Genomic DNA, 27,062 nt, shown 5'->3' with positions numbered 1-27,062 from the left:
ATGCATGCAGCATCTTATCAGAGGGCTTTTATCTTCCACAGTATCTTCAACTGCCACCTCTGAGTAACAGAAAAGATCGGCTTGTGATCTCTCTGGGGAACGGTCAACATGCATGGCTATGTTTATTATCAGATGACATGTACAGGCACAATGCCCTGTTAAAGCCCCACATCCAGGAGGAACAGGCCTAAAGTGCATAGAAAACGTCTAAGAAACCACCTCAGGCATCGTATGTGCAGCTCTGCTTCCAGCTTCTAGAAGAATCGATTTTTAATAATATAATCCCAGGTGAAACTAGAAGGGGAGCATTAGTATTCTTTCAATAGTTTTTGTTTTTTAAACCCTTTTAAGAGACGTGTGTGTTAGCATGTATGGACTACACAACTGAGTAATCTGCTGTTTATATTAATCAAGTTAGAATAATACACATATTCTATTCTTTATACAAATAATGCGAGGAAGAACTCAAGTTTCTTTCTATTTCTAACACATTCAATAGGAAACTATTATTGCTGTCAAACCACTACATAAACCAAATGCAGAGTAAGAAGAGAGCAAATAAACTATGGAACTCTTGGATTCTCCTGAATTTGGTAGCTTTCCCATTCAATGTGTCCTGCTTTGCAAAACAGAAACCATACAGCTCCTTTGCAGCATGTAATCTGGGCTCCATAGATCAGACAATTATGGTAACATGCTTACTCAATAGAGAAAAGCATTAAGAAGAAATCTACCTCTGGTGAGGCTGGCAGGAGAGTGGACAGGGGTTGCTACAGTAGAAATTCCCGGACCGAGAGTCCAGATGAAATTATGGACTTAAGGCTTAGGGAATGTGCACAGCTGCGGTAGCTGTAGGGAGAGGGGGTATACCACCTGCAGAACAATCTTGTGGTAGGAACAAGCTAGATTTATTCATGGCTATAGACTTGCAAGCCTGCTTTTCTGGATATCCTTGATAGACTGTACATTGGCCAGTTTCTTGAAAAAATTTCCTCTACTTTTTCAGCCACCTAAAGAGAATTCTGTTTGCAATTAAGTCCCAGCTCAGATGGATAGTACTATCATAAACTAAAAGAAACAAACATGAAACAGATATGGTTTTGTTATATTAAGATGTAGTAAAATCATTTGATCCAGAACAAATTAATATGATTATGAGCAAAATTACTTATTAGAACAGATCAAACTACTAAGATGCACAATACTACCCCAAAGGCATGGATAATGTTAAAAATGCAGCAGAGCTCTCCAATTTCTAGGAATTTACATCTTCAAAATATTAACAGTCTTCTGAATTTCATTGGTATCTGCCATAATTTTTCCCTTCTCACCTCTAATTTTATTAATTTGTATCTTTCTTTGGATACATTGTCTAAGGGTTGTCAATTTGTTTAGTGTGGGTCTCCCCTTCCTCATGGGTTTTTGGTCCATGAAGGTAAAGGGAGCAGGTATGGGGAAGGGGGTTTGGGGGGGTGGAGGCAGGGTTCAGAATGGCAGATATACTTTCGGGTTCAGCTTCAGTGAGACAGCTCCCCTTTATCAGGGTGACCAATGACCATACAGCTCTTGAGGAGTGGGTAGGGATTTCCAGGGTGGGTACATGTTACCGGCTAGGGCAGAGGTGCTGGGAATGCTTCATTTACATGAGGAGAAATTCCAAGAACCTGCAGCTCAGGTTCTTATCAGGAAAGAAGAAATTCAATCTGTCATTTAGCCAAAGACTAGGTGACTGCCCTCAGAGTTGGGGGAGGTAGAGGTCATGTGCCTGAGCACACAGGGTTGAGAAGAGGGAGAGAGCAGTCCTAACTCCTGAAGGTCACAATCTCACTCTTGCTCTGAAAAAGTGAAACATAAAAAAACAAAAAATTGTAGGCCTTTAGACTCAGGCTTGAGAATGTGACCTTTGTGACTCAATGCTCCAAGGTATGCTAATCATAAAACAGATAGGGACATTCCTCCACCCACCCGCTTCGCTTCGCTTCCTGGGTTCAGAAGAGTGTTCAAAGAAAGCCACCCTGACCCACCCTGACCTTTGCAGGAGCCCTCTATGCAAATGTGCTATTGGTAGAGGCTCATAGAAAAAAGTGTCTTGACTTTCCACTTAACTGGTATTTTTGGTATTTTCCAACAATGCCCTTCCTACCCTCTTGAGTTGTGGTTTCTTTCTTTAAATACCCCCTTACTTGAGCAACTCTGAGCGCCACAGTCCTCTACCCCTGTGTGGTGTATGACTGTGGGCCTGAGAGCACTCTTGAAATAAAAGTCCTCTTGCAATTTGCATCAAGACAGTTTCTCGCGGGTGATTTGGTGAGTCAGAGTGTGGGGGAGTCCTCATGTTGTGGGTCTTTCAGCTCCATGTCAGGTCCCCCAGTCACGCATACCCACACTTTAGTATTTCATAGAGCCAAGTCTTTGTTTCATTTGGATCATTGTATTGTTCATTTTGTTTCCTTATCATTAAACTTGCCATATTGGTATTATTTCTTTATACTGATTTGGGGTTTGGCTTATTCCTGCTTCTCCAAGATCTTGATGTGCATTATTAAGATACACATTTGATAAGCTGGAGAGATGGCTCAGTGGTACTGGCTGCTCTTCCAGGACTGTTAACTTCAATTCCTAGAAAACACATGGTGGTTTACAACTATAATGGGAACTGAGTCCTTCTTCTGGGTTTGTGTAAGGACACATAAACATAAAAATAATATTCTTAAAGAGATATAAATTTGAGATTTCAATTCTTTAGGTGGGTATTTGCATTTATAAACTCCCCCTAAGTAACACTTTCATTGTGCCCACCTGGGCTGTGTGTTGTTTCTTTGTTTATACTCAATTCTGCCAATTTTAAAATTTTCTTCCTGATTTTTTTCCCATTGACCAGCCATTATTTAATAGTGTGTTGTTCAAATTTGATAAGATTTTGTAAGCTTTATAGTTTTGCTTTGCTTGTTGAACTGCAAAATTTAGAAAAAAAAATCTAGACACACATGATCTATTAATTATGAGTATATAAACTTAAATTGACCTGTAATGAACTATGAGATTGAAGTAGTAATAAAAAGCTTATATGTTCTGGATAGCCCTGGGTATAATTATATTTGATGTTAATTCCATTCTCCTGTGAGGGGTTGTGAACAAGGAATGAGTCAGCACTCAGGTGATTTCCTGTAAACCTGCTTCCCACCTTAATTTGTAAAATAAAGGAGAGCTGATGATTGGGCAGATAAAAGGGAAGGTGGAGCAGAAGGTGGGAGGGAGAAGAAGGAGAAAATGGAAGAGGGAGAGGATGAAGAGGAGGAGGAAGAAGAAAAGCTGAGTAGAAGCACATGGCCTGGAGAAACTGCAAGTTCTAAGGGGTCTCATAGATGTGGAAGATGGTAGAGTAGCGGTGGATCTGCCCAACTAGGCGCACAGCATGTAATCATATCAACTGAGTCGTGTTTTCATTTGCTGGACCTTATTTGGGAGGAGTTTTACCGCAACACTTATAAACAAAAACTCCAAGCTCAGTTGGATTTGCTACTGAATTCTGCCATACCTTTAAAGGAAAACTAAACATCAATCTCCATCCAACTATTTCGTAAAAGAAAAGAGAAAAGGACAGTGTCAAATTCATTTTATAAAGTCAGTACTACTGATTCAAAGTAAACATACACACATGAAAAATAAGATTATAGGTCAGTCTCCCTGATGAACAAGATAAGTATACGTAAAAAGTTCACTTATATAGTTGAATAAAATTTTATGACATATATGTATCACATTTGCATTCTCCGTTCATCAGGTGATGGGCATAAAGTCTGTTTCCATTTCTTAGATACTGTGAATTGAGCAGTGGTGAACAGGGGTCAGCTCTAGCATGTAGTAGGACATAGGTGGTGTTAGGGTGGATAGCAGGAGTTCAGTGGAGAGGAAGAAAGTGATCAAGGTATATTGTATAAAAGTATGCAAATCTCCAAGAACAAGTAAAACTATTACATATGTAGATATATTTAATATGTACATGATAATATTATCTGTGGGTATAACAACAGAACGTAGTTAGAGATTATGCTGTAATGTAAAATGATTATGTAAAATGGCCATTGTAAGCTCTTCATGATCCAAGACCTCACTAGCCCTGGGTAGCTGGCTAGATTTCCAGTCCCAAGCATGATTTCTCTCTTTTAGAGTGGGGCTTAGAGTCAGTGGGAGAGATGTTGATTACCAAGGGCTGAATCCACTAACACACAATTAAGGTTATCCTGCCACACTGGTCATTGTTGTGGTTCACAGGACTGTTGTTTCCCTCCTTTGGAGGCTTGTATTGTGCCTTCTGGAACCATGAACACTAGTCTTCATGGAGGAGGCATTCAGGTTAGTTCCAGCTCAGGGGATTCTGGGCTCTCTGTCTGAAGTATATGATGTCTTCAGCAATAGAGGCAGGCCTTCTACCTCTGAGAGGCAACAAAGGGCAACAGCAACAGCCTGTACTATGTTTGAAGTCCCTTGGACAACCTGACAAACAAATCAAAAGAGGGCTTCCTAAGCATGGGCTTTGGCCAGACGGTCTATGGCTCTTGGAGGGAAGCAACACTGTCCGTCCAGGAGAATATATTTCATTCAAATTATACATTTACACAGACTTATTACATTCAACCTATGGTTATTTTAGGTATGTAGTTAATAAGATGACTCCCATGCCCCTTTGGACATCCTTATTGTCACTTTACTCTCCTCCTTATTCAGACCCCCTTCCTGTTTTTCTCAATCCCCCATCAGATCACTTGTACCCTGTTATTCCTTCTCTCTATTGCTCTCTCCTCCCCACACCAAGCAATGATCTCATATCAAGAAAATTCTCAATACATGGAGACCATTAAAGAAAACCACAACCACTCAAAATGCAGAGTTGTGGATCTCAGTCCTAACCATAGAACAACTCCCATACCTAAGGCTCAGAGAGCATTCCTAAGTATTTAGGAAGATTGTAAGAGCCCGAGGAACAGGGAGTTTCCTGACATTATGTCTCCTAATAATGTCAGAAGATGCCCCATAAGTTCTTACGCACATGATTGCCTGAACCTGAGCTGAGCAAGCAGAATGGCTCCATGCAACGGTGGGCAGGAGGAAGCTCTGTGTCTTGACCCTACACAAAGAACTAACGTCCCCTGAGGAATGCTAGGTTGGACCTATCGTTAGGTTACTGAATTTTCTTTTCACATACAGAAGGATAAGAGTTACATCATATTTATTTAGGATACTGAATTTTTAAAAACTGGTTTCTACAGTCAGAAAATAAAATTCTGTGTCCCATGAAGGCATCTTTAACTTTTAGTACTTAATAATAAATGTTTTTTTGAGATCATATAATTACATCATTTCCCCTTTCCCTCTTCTCCCACCAAACCTCCCATATACCTCCCCTTGCTCTTGTTTCAAATTATATATATGTATGTACACACACACACACACACACACAAGTTCAAACTGCTCAGTCCATGCAATGTAATAAGAAAGAATGAAAACAAGAAAGCAAGATGTCTGTCTCTATTTGAAGAAAATATGATCCATAAGAGTCTAAAGACTCTAACATAAAATTTCTAATACTGATAAAAAATCTTCAGCAAAGTGTGAGTATATAGAAATTAACATAAAAAGTATGTAGTTTATCTATATATACAAGCATGAAATGTGATGACATGAATCAGGAAAACAACCCCACTTACAATAACTCCAAATATTATCTTGGAAAAACATAAATAAAAAAGTAAAAGATATTTAAGAAAGAAATTTCAAACATGAGAGGTGGGAAATCTCTCAGGCTTATGGATAAGAACAATTAATACCACAAAAATGGCTATGTCACTGAAAGAGATCTATATATTCCATGCTATCCCTATCAAAATTCAAATGACATTGTATGTCTGTATGAAAATTTCAAAGAACAGAGAAATAAAATAACATTAAAAAATCCACTGATACATTTACACAATGGAGTACTACTCAGCTATTAAAAGGAATGAATTTATGAAATTCCTAGGCAAATGGATCAACCTGGAGGGCATCACCTGAGTGAGGTAACACAATCACAAAAGAACTCAAATGATATGTACTCACTGATAAGTGGATATTAGCCCAGAAACTTAGTATACCCGAGATATAAGATACAATTTGCAAAACACATGAAACTGAAGAAGAACGAAGACCAAAGTGTGAACACTTAGCCCCTTCTTAGAATTGGGAACAATCACCCATGGAAGGAGTTACAGAGACAAAGTTTGGAGCTGAGACAAAAGGATGGACCATCTATAGACTGCCATATCCAGGGATCCATGCCATAATCAGCCTCCAAACGATGACACCATTGTATACACTAGCAAGAGTTTGCTGAAAGGACCCTGATATAGCTGTCTCTTGTGAGACTAGGCCTGGGTCTAGCAAACGCATAAGTGGATGCTCACAGTCAGCTATTGGATGGATCACAGGGTCCCCAATGGAGGAGCTAGAGAAAGTATTCAAGGAGCTAAAGAGATCTGCAACCCTGTAGGTGCAACAACATTATGAACTAACCAGTGCCCTGGAGCTCTTGACTCTAGTTGCATATATATCAAAAGATGGCCTAGTCGGCCGTCACTGGAAAGAGAGGCCCATTGGACATGCAAACTTTATATGCCCCAGTACAGGGGAACGCCAGGGCCAAAAAGTGGGAATGGGTGGGTAGGGGAGTGGGGGGGGAGGGTATGGGGGGACTTTTGGGATAGCATTGGAAATGTAATTGAGGAAAATACGTAATAGAAAAAATTAAAAAAAGAAATCCATTGAAGCTACCTCAGGAGGCAGAGGCAGGTAGATTTCTGAGTCTGAGGCTAGCCTGGTCTAAAGAGTGAATTCCATACACAGAGAATCTTGTTTTTAAAAAGTCACTTCAGGTAGCAGCATGGATAAAGGGAGGTATGTGGAGGAAGGAAGACAATTCGCCTGTGCTCATTTGGTCCTCTTCCCTGCTGCTGCTGCTGTGGTGGTAATGATGATGATGACAATGCTGATGATCACTGAGCTCCTATTAGAATCAGCATGTCCAGGCTTCTGTCACTGACTGAGGACCAGTGACCTCCACTCTAGGTGTTCTTTGCCAGATTGGGACTGATAAGATACCTTGCCCACGTGACTGCGCAACTCCTGGGTTGCTGGCCTTTCCTGTGTGAGATTACACAATTAAAAAGGCACATAGTCTCAAGGACAAAGCAACTACCTGGTTCTCAGTATCTCAGATATGAAACAACCATTGTTACCGTTTCAAAGTAAGCTGAAATAAGACTTTCTTTTAAACACACACACATACAAGCACAGCCACACAGCCACATGCACACACACATGAGTGTGTGTGCACCCACTCAGAGGGAGGGAGGAAGGAAAGGAGAGAGAATGCACTACTAGAAAAGCAATTGCAAATGGACACACAGAGGACACTAAACACCCAAAACAATCTTGAGCAGAGAGAACCATGCTGGCAGTCAATAAGCAATGGTAACGTTGCTGTCACAATGTCTGCCGTAACTCCTACCACATAGATATTTTAAGAGAGCCAGCACTGCACTGGTACAAACCAGATATACAGAACAGAATAGAACAGAACAGAGGAGTCAGAGTTAGGCCCGTACAACTTTAGCAAAATGATTTTTGACAAAGATTCTCAAACTACAAAAAAGAGAGAGAGAAAAAAAAAAACAGCCTCTTCAAAAATGTCTACACATAAAACAGTGCAATGTCAGAACGTGCCAAATGCATACTATTCAAAACCGTGTAAAATAAAAGTATCTTGAAATTTAAAACAAACAGGCAGACAGACAGTCAGACAGACAAAGTCAAACTGGATCCCTAAAGTGTACAAAAGTTAATAGAGGACATCAATGCAACACTTAAAGCAGTTAGAGAAGGAAACTGGGAAAGCATTTCTAAATACAGGCATCAGCAAGAATTTCCTGAAAAGGACTCCTTTAGCCCAGGAAACAATAGCAGGAATAGAGAAACAGGATTGCATAAAATTAAAAACAAAACAAAAAACAAAAAAATTCTTGTACTCCAAAGCAAAAAGTAAGCTTAGTGAAGACACAGCTTACAGAACGGATGAATATCTACAGAGGATTAATATCTAGAATATCAAAAGAACAACCTACCCCAGATCCAAACAGCTCAATCACTAAGCAGGCTGATGAAACAGACTGTCCTCCAAAGAGAGAGTACAAAGGGTATTAAACATGAGAAAATGTTCAACACTCCTAGCCACAGGCATTTAAACTACAGAGTGTCTATCTCGCCTCCTGCAGAAGGGCCGTCACAGTCGGAATAACAGAAATGCTGGCAAGGTGTGGGAAAGGCAGACTTGCACGTTGCAGATGGCAATACAAATTAGTGTAGCCAATACCGAAACTGTTTTTATGTCTATAGCCTACATTTTTATTCTAAATTAATATTTATCTCTTACATTTCTCCTAAAGAAGACACCCCCATTTAAACCTGAAGAGCAAGCATACCATCTTTATCAGCCGTCTCTTGAGGCTTTGATTTTAAAGTGAAGATCTTCCGCAGCTTACAGTTAGCAGAGACGATGATTCCATCCAACGACTGGAAAACTGCTCCTTTGAATATCTCACTGGTGAAGGCGACCAGGTCAATGCACAAGTTGCACCACTACGATCAAGAGAAGCAGATGCAAATTAGGGCCCTCCATGGCACAGGAGCACGGTTTCACATCACTCAAAATGGTTCTAGTATGCCCCTTTTGTTTTGACGTAAGCTTTCCTAAAGTGGCCTTGATTCTCCTCCACAGCCACCATCATCTGAACTACACCCTGTTCATCTCTCTGTGGCGCTCCCATCCGGAAACATGGTGGCAGCTCTGGGAAAACAGCTCTCTTGTCTGTGGGCACCATGCTAGTGGGAAGCTAAAGGCAAGTGTTTTTCATCACTTAAAGCCTCAACATTAGAGATAAATAGCCTGTTGCTTTTTTCAAGGGGAGTAATTTGATTACAATTAGATACTTTAGTTTTGATTTTTAAAAGGTAGGGATTAAATTAGATGCTTGGTTAAATGGTACCCAGTACTCTCTACTTACAACCAATTAACCTATTATACAGAAATAGATTCTTCTAAAGGATTTGTAATTATGCTGGGTGTGTGCCAATTTTGAAGTACTCTTGCAGGTACTAATTCCAGCCCATTACACAATTAGATCCCTTAGTACTTCATCAAAGGAATTCTATGGTCTAACTGAATAAAGAAGAGGAAAAATAACCATTACTGAGAAATCAAGACATATTTAAGAATGTAAGATAAAAGCAGAAAAATAATTTCTGAAATTAAAACAAAAGTAGTATTAAACTTTCACATGCTTCTTTGAAACATTTGAGTCTTCAATGATTTTTAGAAGCATTTTATAATTAAGACCTTTTCTAGGAAGGATATTGATTTTAAAATGGAGGTGAGCCCAAGATTGTCTCAGTAACAAATCAGTGAGAAATTGTACAGAGTTACTAATTAAACCAGAAAGATTTGTTGTAGATGTCCCAGCAGTAAAGGCACAGTTCGAGGCAGTGAGAATACTATGGTCACTGGGTATAGAGCCTGGGGTTAGCCAGGGAGGAAGTGGGTTTGAGCGTAGTTGGATAATGTTAATACACTACTATGGTGTGGGCGGGGAAGGCTTTTTGGGGTGTGGAGAGGCTAAAGCTTCTGAGGCCAGGCTGTGAAGGCTCGGGAAGGGCACCTGAGCTTCTTTTCAAGGCAAATGCTTCTGAAGGCCTGCAGATGGAATGTGCAAATGCAGAGCACTGGGAAGTTAAGTGTTGGTCAGCCTTGATGTAGGGATGTTCTGAGTGGCAGAGGAGATCTTTTGGAATGAGTTGAGGCTAGGTCAGAATAAAGATGACTGAGAGACAGAAAGACTTGTGCAAGTATGATGTTCGAAGGCTGTTCACTAGGCTGACAGGGGAATTATTAGAATATAAGGAATAAATCCAATAAATGGGCCCATCAGATGGAAATTGATGGCCTGGTGAAGTCCAGTCATAGGGAATGGAGGTATCGGTTTCTTTATCCATTAGTATATTATGTAAGCAGTATTGTTCTGTAAACTGTAGTTTCTTTTCCTAAAAGACTTAACATGTTCCTGCTCCAGCTAACTAGTTCAAGCCACCAGGAATGAAACAATTTCTTCCTTCACAAAAATTGTGTAACTATTAAGTGTGTGCACTAGCCTCATCTCTGGGGATATAGACATACATTAGATAAACACACATAAATCCTCTGTCTTAGGGAGAGAAGCAGACATGTGGCTTCTACTTTAGCACAGTTACTAAAGGATGGGTTAGTGTCTTAGTTATGGTTTCTACTGCAGTGATGGAGACGACATGATAAAAAGCAGGCCGTAGAGGAAAGGGCTTGTTCAGCTTCCACATTCATAGTCCACCATTGGAGGAAGCCAGGACAGAAACTCAAGCAGGGCTACGCATTGGAGGCAGGAGCTGATGCAGAGGCCAGCGGGTGCTGCTCACTGGCTTGCTTCCCATGGTTGGCTCAGCCTATTTTCTTACAGAACCCAAGGACTATATCACCCACAATGGTCTGGACCCTCCCTCATTGATCACTAATTGGGAAAATGCCTTACTCATGGAGGCATTTCTTCAACTGAGGCTCCTTTCTCTCTGTTGGCTCTATCTTGTGTCAAGCTGACACACAAAATTAACCAGGGCTGTTAGTTGAGAAAAAATTACTTTAAAAAGATTTAAATCACCACCATACATGCAAATAAAGCCCAGCGCTGTTAAGGTTTCACATGCTCATACTGTTAAGTCAGTAATGGCTTCTTTTCTCCAAAATTTATTTACTTTTTACCAGTTTTAAAAATGAATTCACCTCTTTACCCTATTTCAGGAAAACTTCCTTTCTAAACTTCATCCTCCCTGGATTACGATCTTTTGCTTACTCTCTTTTCCCTAGCATTTCATATTCGGAGATTTTATTAATGTTACACACAATGGAGTTAAGTGATGCTCTGTGACAACTTTCCCTTCCACTGCACACCTATCCCCCCTTTATATTCTGAGTTAAATGACTCCCCACTTTTTTATTTCTGAAAAGGTTTGAAGATGTCACTCAGTTTGTTGTAAACAAGACCTTTGCCAGGGACAGAAGACAGGTGAGCATGCTCATCACTTCACTGCAGGGCCCTTTCCTTCATTCCTGCTTATCTGAACTCTGCTGTGTGCTGTACTACAGCTCTGCTAGGGAATTAGAGCCAACCTCCTTCAGAGTCCTAGGAAACCAGGACTTACCAATAACAGGAAGAATGCTTTTATTCACTCTACCTGACTCGTGCTTCATTGGAAAATTTTCAATAGATAATGGCGGTGTGTGTCTATGTATGGATATATGAACATATGCAAGTGCCTTCATGCACACACATATGCACACACACACACTTTCATCTTTTAGTCATTAAGCAAATGTCTGAGAATTGGAATCTTTTTTTCCATGGATCTATCACCAAGAAGATGGATCCCAAGAAAAAATGGAGAAACATTTCATAAATCCACCTTGGCTAGAGAAAATAGAAATACATGCATATATATTCTGGATTAGCCAATTTTATAAAGGATTTTTATAGGCTTCAACAAACAACTCAATATTCAGATAAATGTTACAAAGTATGCTACAAAGTTCTAGGAAAGAGGACAAACTCTTTACTCCTAACAAGAGGATTATATGAATCATAGTTGATCTTTATAAAATATGTTTTCATTATTCTTGGTAGTATTATACATTATTAAAATCCTTATGCTGCTCGACATTCTCTCAGTTTTAATTATTGTATTCCTATATACAACTGTGATGCAGCAGGAAAGAACTATTAACCTTAAATATTTGTTAGAGTTTAATACATAGGCAACAGAAAAATATCTGACAGTGGAAAGACCATCTGTCATCTTCTTTACGTTTTTGAGATTCACGTTTAAAAAATCTTAGTGAACATTCAATGTACACTTGAAAACAATGTATATTCTGTAGTCACTAGATAAACTTTTAACAAATGTCAATTCAGATTGACAGCACTTGCCTAGCACACAAGTCTGCTAGTCTGCTTGATTTCCTAACAGTTTTAAAGAGAGGAGTAGGACAGGCAGCCGAGGTGAGCTGCATGCTGTCCACCTGACTCCCATCTCTATTGCCTTCCCTTGCAAGGAGGCTTTCTGGGCCTCAGGAATATCCAGGTCTGCTGGGACCTAGGAACACCCAGGTTAGACCCTGCCCCACAGCCAGCAGAAGCTCCACCTCTTCCCTCCTGAGGAGGCCTCTGGCCCCAAGAACATGCAGGTTAGAACACTGCCTGCCCATACCTAGTCTGATGGGTCCATCAAGGGCACAACAGAGGTGAGACGTGCTCTGTCCCCTATGCTCTATCTGCAGCCACACAGGAATATGCAGTTCTACCTGGGGCACAACCAGAAGAGGTTCTGTCCCCTGAACTCTACTGTCTTGAGAAAAGCTCAAGGCTCTTTCTGCCTCCCTGAGGAGGCCAGTCAGCACCAGGAACATCCAGGCAACACAAGGGACAACCAGATTGGTAAAGGCCTGCATAAGAACACAATCAACAAGAGCAAGAACAATATGGTACCACGGAACCCAGCTATTCTACTACAGCAAGCCCTGGATATCCTAACACAGCTGAAGCAGAAGAAGATAACTCTAAATCCACTCTTATAGAGATGACAGAGGCCTTTAAAGAGCAAATAAATAAATCACTTAAAGAAATAGAGTCAAACAGGTGAAGAAGATGAATAAAACTATTCAAGACCTGAAAATGGAAATAGAAAAAATAAAGAAAACACAAACTGAGGAAATCCTGGAAATGGAAAAACCTAAGAAAAAGAACAGGATCTCTCTCTCTCTCTCTCTCTCTCTCTCTCTCTCTCTCTCTCTCTCTCTCTCTCCCTCTCTCCCTCCCTCTCCCTCTCCCTCTCCTCTCTTCCCCCCCCCCTCTCTTTCTCTCTCATACACACACACCACATCAGGAAGAGAATACAGGAGATGGAAGAGAAAAATCTCAGGTGTAGAAGATACAATAGAAAGATACAAATAGAAGATACAATAAGAGATACAAAGAAAACCTTAAATCTAAAAAGTTTCTGACACAAAATATTCAAGAAATCTAGGATATTATGAAAAGACTGACCCTAAGAATAATAGGAATAGAAGAAGGTGAAGAATTCCAGCTCCAAGGCCCAGAAAATTTTCTCAACAAAATCACAGAAGAAAACTTCCCCAACCTAAAAAAATGAAATGGCTATAAACATAGAAGCTTACAAAACATGAAATAAATTGGACCAGAAAAGAAAATCTTCCTTTCATATAATCAAAACACTAAATATTCAAAACAAAGAAAGAATATTAAAAGCTGCAAGAGTAAAAGGCCAAGTAACATATAAAGGCCGATCTATCATAATTACACCTCACTTCTCAACAGAGACTCTAAAATCCACAAGGACCTGGACATATATCTTGTACTTGCTAAGAGACCACATATATCAGCCCAGACTACTATGCTCAGAAAAACTTTCAATCACTATAGACGGAGAAAACAAGATATTCCATAAAAAAACTGAACAATATCTATCCACAATCCTGCCCTACAGAAGATAGTAGAAGGAAAACTCCAACACAAGGAGGCTACCTACACCCAAGAAAACAGGAAATAAATAATTTCACATCAGCAAACACAAAACCAAAACACACTTTCTCTCTCTCTCTCTCTCTCTCTCTCTCTCTCTCTCTCTCTCTCTCTCTCTCTCTCTCTCTCTCTCTCTCATTACCTCAGAGTAAAGGGCTTGAAAAAAAGGTTTCCAAACAGATCCCAGAAACAAGCTGGTGTAGCCACTCTAATATCTAATAAAATAGACTTTCTAAAATATTAATCAAAAGAGATAGAAAAGTATATATCATAATTATCAAAGGAAAAACCCACCAAGATGACATTTCAGTTCTGAACATCTATGATGCAAATGCAAGAGCATCCTCATTTATAAAAGAAACATTACTAAAGCTTAAATCACACACTGATCCGCACACATTAATAATGGGACACGTCAAAACCCCACTATCACCAATGAACAGATCATTGAGACAGAAACTAAACAGAGAAATAATGAAACCTAATAGACATTATGAATGAAATGGAACTAACAGGTATCTACAGAACATTTCACCCAAATACAAAAGAATATACTTTCTTTTCAGCACCTCATGGAACCTTCCCCAACACTGACTATACACTCAGTCACAAAGCAAGTCACGCCAGCTACAATAAAATTGAAATAACTCCTTGTATCTTGTCAGACCACTATGGATTACAGCTTTACTTCAATAACAACTGAAACAGCAGAAAGCACAATGAAAGCACTGCTAAGAGGAAAGTTCATAGCACTAAGTGCTCTCATAAAGAGATCTCAAACTAGCAAGTTAAAAGCACACCTAAAAGCTCTAAAACAAAAAGAAGCAAACACACCCAAGAGAAGTAGATGATGGGAAATAATCAAATTCAGGGCTGAAATCAATAAATTGAAAACAAAGAGAACAATAGAATCAACAAAACCAAGAACTGCTTTTTTTGTTTTTTTTTTTTTTTGTTTTGTTTTTTGAGAAAAGCAACAAGATAGAAAAAAACTTAGCCAAACTAACTAAAAGACAGAGAGAGAGAGAGTATCCAATTTACCAAAATCAGAAATGAAAAGGGTGATATAACAACAGATACCGAGGAAATCCAAAGAATCATTAGGTTTGACATCAAAAGCCTGTACTCCACAAAATTGGAAAATCTAAATGAAATGGATGGTTTTCTTGATAGAGTCCACTTACCATAATTAAATCAATAACAGATAAACAATTTAAAAACTCCTATAACCCCAAAGAAAATAGAAGCCATCATCAAAAGTCTCTCAATCCCCCCCCCCCACCACCACCACCAAAGTACAGGGCCAGATGGTTTTAGAGAGAATCCTACCAGAGTTTCAAAGAAGAGCTAACATCAATACTCCTCAAACTATCCCACAAAATAGAAACAGAAGGAAAATAGCCAAACTCATTTTATGAGACCACAGTCATCCTGTTACCCAAACTACACAAAGACTCAATAAAGAAAGAGAATTTCAGATCAATTTCATTTAAGAACATTTTCACTTAAGAATATATCAATATAATACTTGCAAATAGAATCCAAGAACACATCAAAAATATAATCAACCATGATCAAGTAGGCTACATCCTAGGGACCCAGGGATGGTTCAGCATACAAAAGCTACCAATGTAATTCACCACATAAGCAAACTGAAAGAAAACAACTGCATGATCATCTCATTAGATGCTGAAAAAGACTGGCAAAGTCCAATTCCCTTTCATGGTAAAAGTGTTGAGGTGATCAGGGATACAAATCCCATACCTAAATACTATAAAGACAATATACAGGGAGGCAATAGCCAACATCAAATTAAATGGAGAGAAACTGAAGCAATTCTCCTAAAATCAGGGACAAGCAAGGCTGCCCACTCTCTCTATCTATTCAATATAGTACTTGAAGTTCTAGCTAGAGTAATAAGACAATTAAAGGAGATTAAGGGGGATACCAACTAGAAATGAAGAAGCCAAATTATCTGTATTGGCAGATGGAATGATAGTGACCCCAAAAATTCTACCAGAAAACTAAGCTGATAAATACATTCAGCAAAGTGGCTAGATATAAGATTAACTCAAAAATAATAAATAGCTCTCTTTTATACAAACAATAAAAGGGCTGATAAAGAATTTAGAGAAACAACACTCTTCACAAAAGCCACAAATAATATGAAATATTTTGGTGTAATTCTAACCAAGAAGTGAAAGACCTGTAAGACAAGAACTTCAAGTCTCTGAAGAAAGAAACTGAAGAAGATATCAGAAGATAGAAAGATCTCCTATGTTGATAGATTGGTAGGATTAATAGTAAAAATGGCCACCTAATCAAAAGCAATCTGCAGTTTCAATGCAATCTCTGTCAAAATTCCAATACAACTCTTTTTAGACCCTGAAGAGAAATTGTTAACTTCACATGGAAAATAAAAAACCCAGGATAGTGAAAACTGTCCTGTAAAATAAAAGAACTTCTGGAGGTATCAGCATCTTTGATGTACTACAGAGCAATAGTAATAAAAAACACATGGTACTGGCATAAAAAAAAAACAAAACAGGTTGAACAATGGAATCAAATCAAAGACACTGAAATAAACCCACATACCTACAGACACTTGGTTTTTGACAAAGAAACTAAAACCATGTAATGGAAAAAAGAAAGAGCATCTTTAACCAATGATGCTGGTCTAACTGGATGTCTGAATGTAGAAGAATACAAATAGATCCATATTTATTTTCCTGCACAAAAACTGAAGTCCACGTAGGTTAAAGACCTCAACATAAAACCAAATACACTAAATCCAACAGAGAAAGTGGAGAATAGCCTTGAACACGTTGGCACAGGAGGCAACTTCATGAACATAACACCAATAGCTCAGGCACTAAGATCAGCAATTGGTAAATGGGACCTCATAAACTGAAAACCTTCTGTAAGGCAAAGGGCACCACCAATAGAACAAAATGGCAGCATACAGAATGGGAAAAGATCTTTACCAAACTTACATCTGAAAGAGAGTTAATATCTAAAATATATAAGGAACTCAAAAAATTAAACACCAACAAACCAAATAACCGAATTAAAAATGTCCTTAGTCATCAGGGAAATGCAAATTAAAATGGCTCTGAGATTCCCACGCCCTGTAAAATGTCTAAAACCAAAATCTTAAGTGACAGCAGGTGCTGGCAAGGATGTGGAGCAATGGGTAACACTCCTCCATCTCTGGTGGGAGTACAAGCTTGTATAACCACTTTGGAAATCAGTCTGGTAGTTTCTCAGAAATTCGGAATAGTTCTACCTCAAAACCCAGGTATACCACTCCTGGGCTTATACCCAAAAGATTCTCCACCATACCAGAGGGATAATTGCCTAACTATGTTCACAGCTTTATTCAAAATAGTAAAAAATTAAAAACAACCCAGATGGCCAGCAAGTGAAGAATGGATAAATAAAATGTGGTGCTGGGCGGTGGTGGCACATGCCTTTAATCCCAGCACCCGGGAGGCAGAGGCAGGCAGATTTCTGAGTTCAAGGCCAGCCTGGTCTACAAAGTGAGTTCCAGGACAGCCAGGGCTATACCTCGAAACCCTGTCTTGAAAAAATCAAAAACAAACAAACAAACAAACAAACAAACACAAACAAAAAAAGAAAGAAAAAAAAGGAAAGAAAATGTGGTATATTTACACAATGGAGTATTATTCAGGTATTAAAAATGAGGACATCATAAAATTTGCATGGGAATGGATGGAACTGGAAAATATCAATGGTGGGGTTACCCAGGCCCAGAAAGACAGGCATGGTATATACTCACTTATAAGTGGATATTAACCATAAACCATAGCATAACCATTCCATAATCCATAGACCCAAAGAAGCTAAGTAAGAATGAGGGTCCAAGGGAGGATACTTGAATCTCACAAAGAAGAGCAAACAAAATAGACACTGGAAATAGATGAAGAGAGGAAAATGGGTAGGAGAGGGGACAAAGGTAGGGATGGGTTTGGTGATCAGGTATGGGGAGAGTTGGGGAAGAATGAGAAGGCTGGGAGAGAGAAGGAAAATTGGTGGTGGGAGGCATCTCTAGGACAAACTGGGGGAGGCTCCTTGGAGGATTGGGGGAGTGATCTTAGTTGAGACTCTTAGCAGTGGGGATATAGAGCCTGAAGTGGCCACTTCCTGTAGCTAGTCAGGACTTCTCGTTACAGGGAGGGGGACACCAATCCACCCATAAAACCTTAGACCTAAAGTGTGCCCTGCCTATAAGATATGCAGGGATAAAGATGGAGCAGAGATTGAGGGAATCACTAACCCATGACTGGCCCGACTTAAGACATACCCCACGGGAGAGAGCCAACCCATGACACTATTAATGATGCTCTGCTATTCTTGCAGACAGGAGCCTAGCAGAACTGTCTTCTTAGGGTCTTTCTCTAGCAGTTGACAGAAACAGATGCAGAGAACCAAAGTCAAACACTAGGCAGAGCTTGGGGAGTCTTGTGGAAGAGGTGGAGGAAGGACTGTGGGAACAGGAGAGGTCAACGACACTACAAGAATACCTACAGAGTCATCTACCCTGGACCCATGGGAGCTTGAAGATACTGAACCACCAACCCAATAGTATGCAGGGGCTGGGGCTTGGTCCTCTACATGTATGTGGCAGATTTGCAGCTTGTTGGTCTGCTAACAATTGAAGTGGGGGGCGGGGCATCTCTGACTTGGATCCTGTTGCCTGCCTTTGGGTCCTTTTACCCTGGGCTGCCTTGTCTGGCCTCAGTGAGAGAGGATGCACTTAGTCCTGATGGGACTTGAGGTGCCAAGATGTGTTGGTATGGGGTGGGGATGAAGTTTCTTCTTTGAGAAAAGGAAGGGGTAATGGGTAAAGAGGGTGGAACTTGGAGGAGAGATGGGAGGGTGGTTGTGACTGGGATGTAAAGTGAAAATGCCTTTCTTTTTCTTAATAAACTGGTTTTTTATTCTGTGATCTGGTACAACTCTTGGTCTTGGGACTAAAAAATATCAGTGGGTGTTTTCCAAACTGATCTACACCTGTAACAAGATGTATAGCCAGGAAAGATTTTCTTCCATTCTGCAGGCTGACTCTATACAAATGTTTCCTCTGAGGTGTAGAGCTTTTTAATTTAATCCAACCTCATCTGCCAGTTTTCATTATTTTAGCTCCTGGAGCTCTCTTCAGAAAGTCCTTGTTTATGCCTATGTACTGAAGTCTCTTCCTTTGGCAGAGTCAGGGACTGAAGTCTTATACTAAGGTCTTTGATCCTGTATGAACAGATTTTTATATAGAATTAGCAATATGTGTCTAGAGTCTCTCCTTTACATTTAGATATCCAGTTTTTCTTTTCTTCATTTGTTGAAGAAGCCATTTTTCTCCAATGCATGCTCTTAGCACCCATCTTGAATATGAGACGTCTGTACTTGTGTGGGTTTAATTTGGGCCCTTGATCCTATTATGGTGATTCACAGATTTGGTTTTTGCTCTTGTTACCCTGGTTCTATAGTGTGACCAGAAGTCAGGCATTGTGACATCACCAACATGTTCTTTTTATTCATGCTTGCTTTGGATATTCTGAGCCTTTTCTACTTCCATGTTCTTTCAGAAATTACTGATTTTTCTATGTCTATCTTATATTCTGTTAGTTCGGGTTTACCAATTTTAAGTTTTCTGGTGGACTCTTTAGGGTCTCTTACAAACAGGATTATATTATATGCAAACAGTTACTCTGACTTCTCTTTTGTGTCTTTCCCTTTTCCTTATCACGCTAACCCTTCAAGCACTATATGGAACGAGAGTAGAGAAAAAAGATAAACTCATCTCATTTCTAATTCCAGGCAAATTTTAAAGTTTGGCTTTCACTTAAAATAATGTTGGCTACCAGTCTGTCATATTTATTCTTTTTATATTGATGTCTGTTCCTCTTAGTCCGACTTCCTTTAGACTTTCATCCTGTAGCAATACTTAATTTTGTCAAAGGTCCTTCCTGCATCAATCTGATTGACAGATATGTTGTGCTGGCAAGTTTTATATCAAGGTAACACAAGCTCAATTCATTTTGGGAAGAGAACCTGAATTGAAAAAATTCCCCCATCAGACTGACCCATTCACCACGGGAGGTGCCACCCTGGGCAGGTGGTCCTGGATGCTATAAGGAATCAGGCTGAGAAGGCCACTAAGCAGTAAGCAGCACCCCTCTATGGCCTCTGTTTCAGTTTCTGCCTCCAGGTTCCTGCTTTGAGATTCTGCTCTGACTTCTCTGAATAACATGCTACAACATGTAAGATGAAATAAACCCATGTTCCCGTGATTTTGGTCACTGTTTTAGCACAGCAGTAGAAACCCTAACTAAGACATGTCTTGTAAGTCTATCATGTCTGGAAGGAAGCCCAATCATACTAAATGATCTTGTTGATGAGTAGCTGGAATTCAGCCTGCGTATATTTTATTGAAAAGTTCTACAACCGTGTTTCTATCAGGAGAGTGGCCTATAATCATATTTGTCCTTATATCCTTATCTGATTTTTATATGGGTAATGTAAATTGTATAAAATGAGTTTAGTAGCAAGTTTTCCTGACTGTTTTGGAAGTGTGAGGAGTACTGGCTGTACTTGTAGAAAGGCATGGGAGAATCTGAACTCTGGACCAGGCCGCCTTTAGTGTGGAGATTTAGTATCTGCTGTGTGAGCTCGTCTCCATGCTTCCTCTTAGGTGTACGTGGTGCACATGGCTTGTCTCTTTTTATGCTTTTCCCTCTTTAACTTACCAAAGTACAGAGCAAACTTTCAGAGATGTTCCCTTTCCCTTCAGTTGGGTTCTATTCCTCTGCAGTGCACTGGGCACTGGAGGCAGAGCACTCCAACTGTGGCTGACCCTCTGGAAGGGACTCAGGCTCAGCTTCTCAGAGTAGGTGCTTCCCAACTCCTATTCTCTGGGAAGAACTACAAGTCTTTATTTGGGTGTCACCTTCCACCTTAGGTCCCCATCCTTGCATGTTAGATATTGCTTTGTTCACTTTGTATCTTTAAAACATCTTTTATTGTATATTGGATACCATGAATGCAGTGTGACTCACCTTCTGGATTTTACTTTAAACCGTCAAGTCTTGTTCCCATAGGAAATTAAATTATTTATAAATTATTTATAAGTATTTTCAGTTTGACTATCCATGTCTGGTATTTTCTGTGGATAGCAGTGCTGTTTGGCCTGGTCTCCTATGAGGTATTGTGTAGTATCATATTATCCTTAAGAAAGATCAGAGGAATACCCAGGGAGCTGAAGGGGTCTGAAGCCCCATAGGAGGAACATCAATATGAACTAACCAGTACCCTCCGAGATCCTTGGAACTATACCACCAATCAAAGAAAACACATGGTGGAACTTATGGCTCTAACTGTATATGTAGCAGAGGATGGCCTAATCAGTCATCAATGGGAAGAGAGGCCCTTGGTCCTGTGAAGGTTCTATGCCCCAGTATAGGGGAATGCCAGGACCAGGAATGGGAGTGGGTGGGTTGGGGAGCAGGGGGAGGGGGGAGGGGATAGGGGATTTTTGGAGGGGGAAATTAGGAAAGGGGATAACATTTGAAATGTAAATAAAGAAAATATCTAAAAAAACCAAACAAACAAAAAACAAAAAGAAAGACCATATTTATTTTTGGATTCACATGTATTTAGTAAATTACTATTTATTAATTAAAATAAACCATGCAGATATTCATTTTCAATAGCACAAGTTAATGGGTTCATGTCTGGAGAAAACAGCAGATTTTGTTTTTTAACCTAATAAGTGAGCATTTACTATGAGCTTGGTATTGCTAAGACAAACTCATTTAGCTCAAGCAACAATACTGAGCAAGTTCCACCACTGATCCTGCTTAACTGACAGGAAAACTGAGGTGCTGAGAAATGCACAGACTTGGCATAAGGGTCTTCAGTCAAAACACAACAGAGCCAGGATCTGGATGCTTGTAACCAGGGCCAAGACCCACACTTCACTCCCAACTGCATCCTGCTTGTGTCCATGCTTTAGGTATAGGCTAGCCTTAAAGTCCATCTGTCAATTCCAGCCGGTGCCAGCCCTGCGCCATCTTGGGCACAAACTCAGTAGAGGGTCCCAAAGTCCCCAGAGGACTCTTCACGCTGCAGGCATCCTAGCACACCCTGGATCTTAATATCACTGGTGAGTGAAACACAACATCTGTTCCAAAAAAATCAAAGGCATTTGTGCTAGCAGGAACAGGGACAAAGGACACCTGCCCAACCTGTGGCTGGGGTTCATTCCCCCACACCATCTTGGGTGTGAAGTCAGTGGGCCCTAGCTCACCCAGGATCTTGGGATCACTGGTGAATGGAATGCAACATCTGTTCTGGTTTAATATACGGATTTCCATCAACGTAATCCACTATATAAACAAACTCAAAGACAAAAACCACATGATCATCTCGTTAGATGCTGAAAAAGCATTTGACAAAATCCAACACCCATTCATGATAAAAGTCTTGGAAAGATCAGGAATTCAAGGCCCTTACCTAAACACAATAAAAACAATATACAGCAAAGCAGTAGCCAACATGAAACTAAAGTTGGGAGCTTTTACAGAAGGAAGGACCATCCAGAGACTGTCCCACTGGGGATCCATCACATATATAACCACCAAACCCAGACACTATTGCTTATGCCAGAAAGATTTTGCTGACAGGACCCTGACATAGCTCTCTCTTGTGAGGCTATGCCAATGCCTCCAAATACAGGAGTGGATGTTCACAGTCATCTATTGGATGGAACACAGGGCCCCTAATGAAGGAGCTAGAGAAAGTACCCAAGGAGCTAAAGGGTTCAGCAACCCTACAGGAGGAGCAACAATATGAAGTAACCAGTAACTCCCAGAGTTGTGTCTCTAGCTGCATATGTAGCAGAGGATGGCCTAGTCGGCCATCAGTGGGAGGAGAGGCCCTTGGTCTTGTGAAGATCCTATGCCCCAGTACGGCGGAATGCCAGGGCCAAGAAGCAGGTGTGGGTGGGTTGGGGAGCAGGTCGGGGGGAGGGTATAGGGGACTTTCGGGATAGCATTTGAAATGTAAACAAAGAAAATATTTAATAAAAAAAGGGCAAAAAGAGAAAGAAATACAAAAACAATTCCTATGTTTCTAAACTGCCTTCGGAATGGAGGTACGTCCTCAACCCCCCGAGGTCATCAGGGGACATGCTCTCAAATAAATGCAGCACCTATGTTAGCCTGACAGGAAAAAAGAGAGATAAATGAATATTTAAAGACTGACACCATGTAGACGAGATAAAACAGTTATGAACCCTTAAATAAATGCCATAAATACTATAGTGGAGACTAAGTTATAAAGATTTTAAGAGACTAGTTGATGAATCTTAGATAACCTTGTATCTGAGTATTCCTGCCTCTTTCATTCCCTTCTCATTCAGTGGTACTAAAGAAATTAAATATTGTTAAAAAATCCAAAGTTGGCTCAATGCGAAACTTGATGTTTGAGAAAATGAGGCAAGATGGTCTTTGAGCAGTTTTGGGTGCTATACTAGACCTGTAGCTTGTATTAAAATCTATAACAGATGACACTAGAATTTAATTCACAGGGTATCTTAGCCATTTAAATGAGAAACACTAGGTGTCTGAGTCACGAAGACTGCTCAAGAATTGGCATGGTGGTTTACCATACTGCTTGGTTCTATCTCCAGTGAGTGATTCATCCTGAAGAACATCTCATAACTGAACATCCCACTCAAACAGTTACGTTATTAGACATTATAGCGCGTGTACATCTGACACCATCAGCAACTAACTGAACTTAAGGTAAAGAAGAAATGAAATGGATTCCAGTGAATCATGACTAAGTGTGTGCTTCCAGTGTTTACTGTAACAGTTTTTAATTTTTAAAATTGTTCTTGCCACTGAGAACTCAAGTTAAAAATACAAATTGCTGTAACTTAAAGGTTAAAGTGAATCTTTATAATTAAGAATAGTATGGAAAATAAATTTGGAAGGTTAGCATTTAAAGATAATTGAAACAAAAAATGACCTATATATAAATATTCAGATCAGTATGGCTATAAGAATTTAATTTTATTGACTGTTGGTATCTAAAGGATTTAGCTACAGAGCAAAGGAGAGGTGAACAATCCAGCAATTCTATTCTGAATCACAGCTGTACCTTACTCAACTCCTAGAAGTCCGGAGCAGACAGCAGAGTAAAGTGGAGGCCTCTTAGTGCTCCTTAACAACTGGGAGGACTCAGGCACTCAGCTCCTTTAGAAATGCAGTGGGCTTAGATTAGGAAATCTGAGATGTCTATTGGGGTCAGAAGTCAGAAATTTGATGAGATCTTCCAACTTTTAAATGTTAGCTGAAATGCTTTTAGAATGCCCAATTAGGTTGTATCAAGATAGCTACAAATGATAGTGGATAGAAAAAAGTGAATGATCTGGCAAAAAATAAAAACAAAACAAAAATTACCAACCAACCAACCAACAACAATGAAAACTAAAAGTAACCCTTGGCAAATATCATACAAACAGTGGGCAGGTGTTTGTTTGTTTGTTTGTTCTTTTGTTTTGTTTTAGCTATTATATTGGGTTTATATCTACCACCCATCCAACCCTTATTCCACCTAATCCCTTCTAACTCTTCAACACTAGGTAGGAAAGAAAGATCGTTAAAGGGAAAAGGAGGCATAGACCTCTGTAGACGACTTCCTGCTGCTCAGCAGAAGGAAGCTGCATCCTAGAGGCAAGTCCAATCTTCATTATCAGAACACCCATCAGTCCATCAATAGCAAACCAGCAATCCAGGAAATCAACAGAAGAAACCAGCAGAGGCAGGGGCAGCCACCTCCACACCCTCCCCGGTCTCTCCCATTTATACCCTCTCCAGAATCAAAACTATGCGTGGCTGGCAAAATCATGCCCCTGCTAGAACATGGAGCAAATCCTAGTCACCAGCTATGAAACAGTCTCTTATCCCAGACCTGTGATAAAAACAAAAATATACTCACATAACATAAGTGGTTTGTTTACAGAAACCAAAATTCTCACTACAGGTAGTGGTGCTTCGGGGATGGTGTGTTGGATGGGAGGGCTGTGCTTAGCTTCTATGCTACTTGGGATAAAAACTGTCCTTAAAGCACAACTCAGGTTTAGTTCAGTGAGACTCAGTGGGAATACAGCATGTTAACCTTCTGCTTCATCATTGTAGAATTGGGAGGAAAACGAGAGAAATAAGAGCAAGTTCTTACATTTGTTGCAATACTCCTGGACACCTGTGTAGTCACCAAGCACATTACAAAGCCTCTATGATTTGGCTACAAAACACTCAGTATTTTCCCAGGAGGCACATTAAGATTTGCCAACATTTGAGTACTTACTGTGCACCACATACTGACAGGAATTAGGGCTAAAATCTCAGTAAGGACATGCTCATGGTCTGATGGAGAAGGCAGGCAGGTAAACAGGACCATGAAATAAAACTCAGGTAAACATGTGAGTGAAGGATGGGCAGAGTATGGCCGTCACAGGGCTGAGAGCCCAATGACAATGATCCCATGGGCTTTACAACAAGGAGCACTGGAAGCGCATGTAGCAGCTGTGGTCTTCTGCAGGGCTGGCTCACTACACTCCAGACACTCTTCTACAGATGCTTTATATATGTCATATTATCTGCTTTTATAGATGAGGAAATGAACATGGGACTTTTTAAGACTAGCAATTATTATGTTTATTAAGTTTTAATAATTTTATACATGAACACTGAATGTGCAACACTAATTCCCTACGTATTTCCCAAATGCTGTATCCCTCTCGGAAATCTGTGATGGTCTCTTCTTTAATTCCCATTGTTACCTCTATACATACATGCACATATATAAATATTAATTAGGATATGTGCATAATTAAATATGAATTATATATAAATTAGGGAAATTATATATGAATACACACATAATCTATTGGGTCCATTTAGCTTTGTTCATATGTACATATATCTAGGGATGACATATTGTAGGGTTGTGAGTCCCAAGTCTGCTCTGTCACAGGGTAAGGCTTGGGGAGTTTGACTGCACTTATCCCCTCCCCCACGCAACCTCCACCCTCACCCCGCTGCTAGGGTGGGTGTGGGCTATAGGGAAGCATTGGGACACCACTCTGGGGATGGGGAAGCTCAGTCTAAGACTGGGGAGGCTGGAGCTGGCCCAGGTGTCCTCAGGCCTGCGGAAACAAGGCTGGGACTGTAGGGTTCTCAAACCCTTGGACATCTAAGCACCACTGGGAGTCACGGAATCGCTGAGTATGTAGCTGGGAGCACAGAGAGGCCTTCTATGAGAGATTAGGCTGAGGCTCTGTAGGCAAAGGCCTTCTCCATGACTATCCATGGCTGATCTCGATGAAAAGAGACAGTCCATGGTTTTAAGGCATTTATTGTTATGACAGAAGTAGATATGTAAACCATACCCCACTTCTCAGGGTGGGCCCAAGAATAAATAATTTTTACAGGGAGGAATGTCTAGGAAGGGAAGCTTATTGGCTAAGACCTCTGAGCCTCTAGGTACCTCATTAGCATGGAGACCTGTCTTGAGCCTATGTGGCCTGTGGTCATGTCTCTTTTATGTGCAAAGCATGGCATGTGTTCTAAGTCAGGAGTCTGGCAGGGAGCTGGGAGTAGCCTAAGCCTCAGGTGTGTGCCCACCAAGTCTCTGGATCTCGACTTGCTCTACCTTACCAAACTTCCTAGCACGGTTTTTGGTCTCACAACCTATTTCCATTACATATATATTTTAAATCATATAAACACACACACACACACACACATTTCAAAACATAGCAAATGTCTCAACCCTAGTTCTTTCTACTGTCGCAGCAGGCACCACACCTCTGGTATGCTGTGTGCAGGAGCGGTCAGTTCATTTAGACACAGGGATCACCCGTTGCTTCATATCCACTCTTTCACTGCTGCCACCCAGTCCTCATGAATCCTGATTTACAGCAAATGGCCACATCGTTTTCATTTTTGACCCATTCAGATGGCTCCAGACCTCACTACCAGAAACATTTCTATAAACCACAGAATATTTTCCCATTTCTAGTTCAAAAGCCTTTGTGTGTGTGTGTGTTTTGTGGTGGTAGGGATGAGACTCAGAAACCACTGCACACAAGGCAGGCTCCGCATCCCTCACCTGCATCCACATCTCTCCACACTGTAGTAAGTTTCTCTTCTTCATGACAGTGGCTAATGCAGGTGTAGGTGCATGTGTGTGAAGTTGGTACTGGTTGCCTTTCTTGACTGCTTTTGCACTTTATTTATCAAGGTACAGTCACTTGCTTAACTTGAAGCT

General features: G+C 40.3%; 1 protein-coding gene across 2 annotated transcripts in view; it reads right to left on the bottom strand.

Moving 5' to 3' along the window:
• The window catches only part of Cfap20dc (CFAP20 domain containing), a 248,739-nt gene that overhangs the window by 131,303 nt on the left and 90,374 nt on the right, over window positions 1–27,062 (bottom strand). For both annotated transcript variants that reach the window (XM_029468705.2, XM_085828372.1), the window contains one exon: window positions 8,517–8,673. In XM_029468705.2, the coding sequence (XP_029324565.1) occupies window positions 8,517–8,673 (157 nt within the window). The remainder of the gene's footprint in view (window positions 1–8,516; window positions 8,674–27,062) is intronic.

The sequence above is a fragment of the Mus caroli genome, unplaced genomic scaffold (assembly GCF_978045245.1).
Source record: "Mus caroli unplaced genomic scaffold, Mus_caroli_1 scaffold_12, whole genome shotgun sequence".
In the NCBI taxonomy this organism is placed as follows: domain Eukaryota; kingdom Metazoa; phylum Chordata; class Mammalia; order Rodentia; family Muridae; genus Mus; species Mus caroli.
This window is presented reverse-complemented; position numbering and strand designations above follow the sequence as displayed.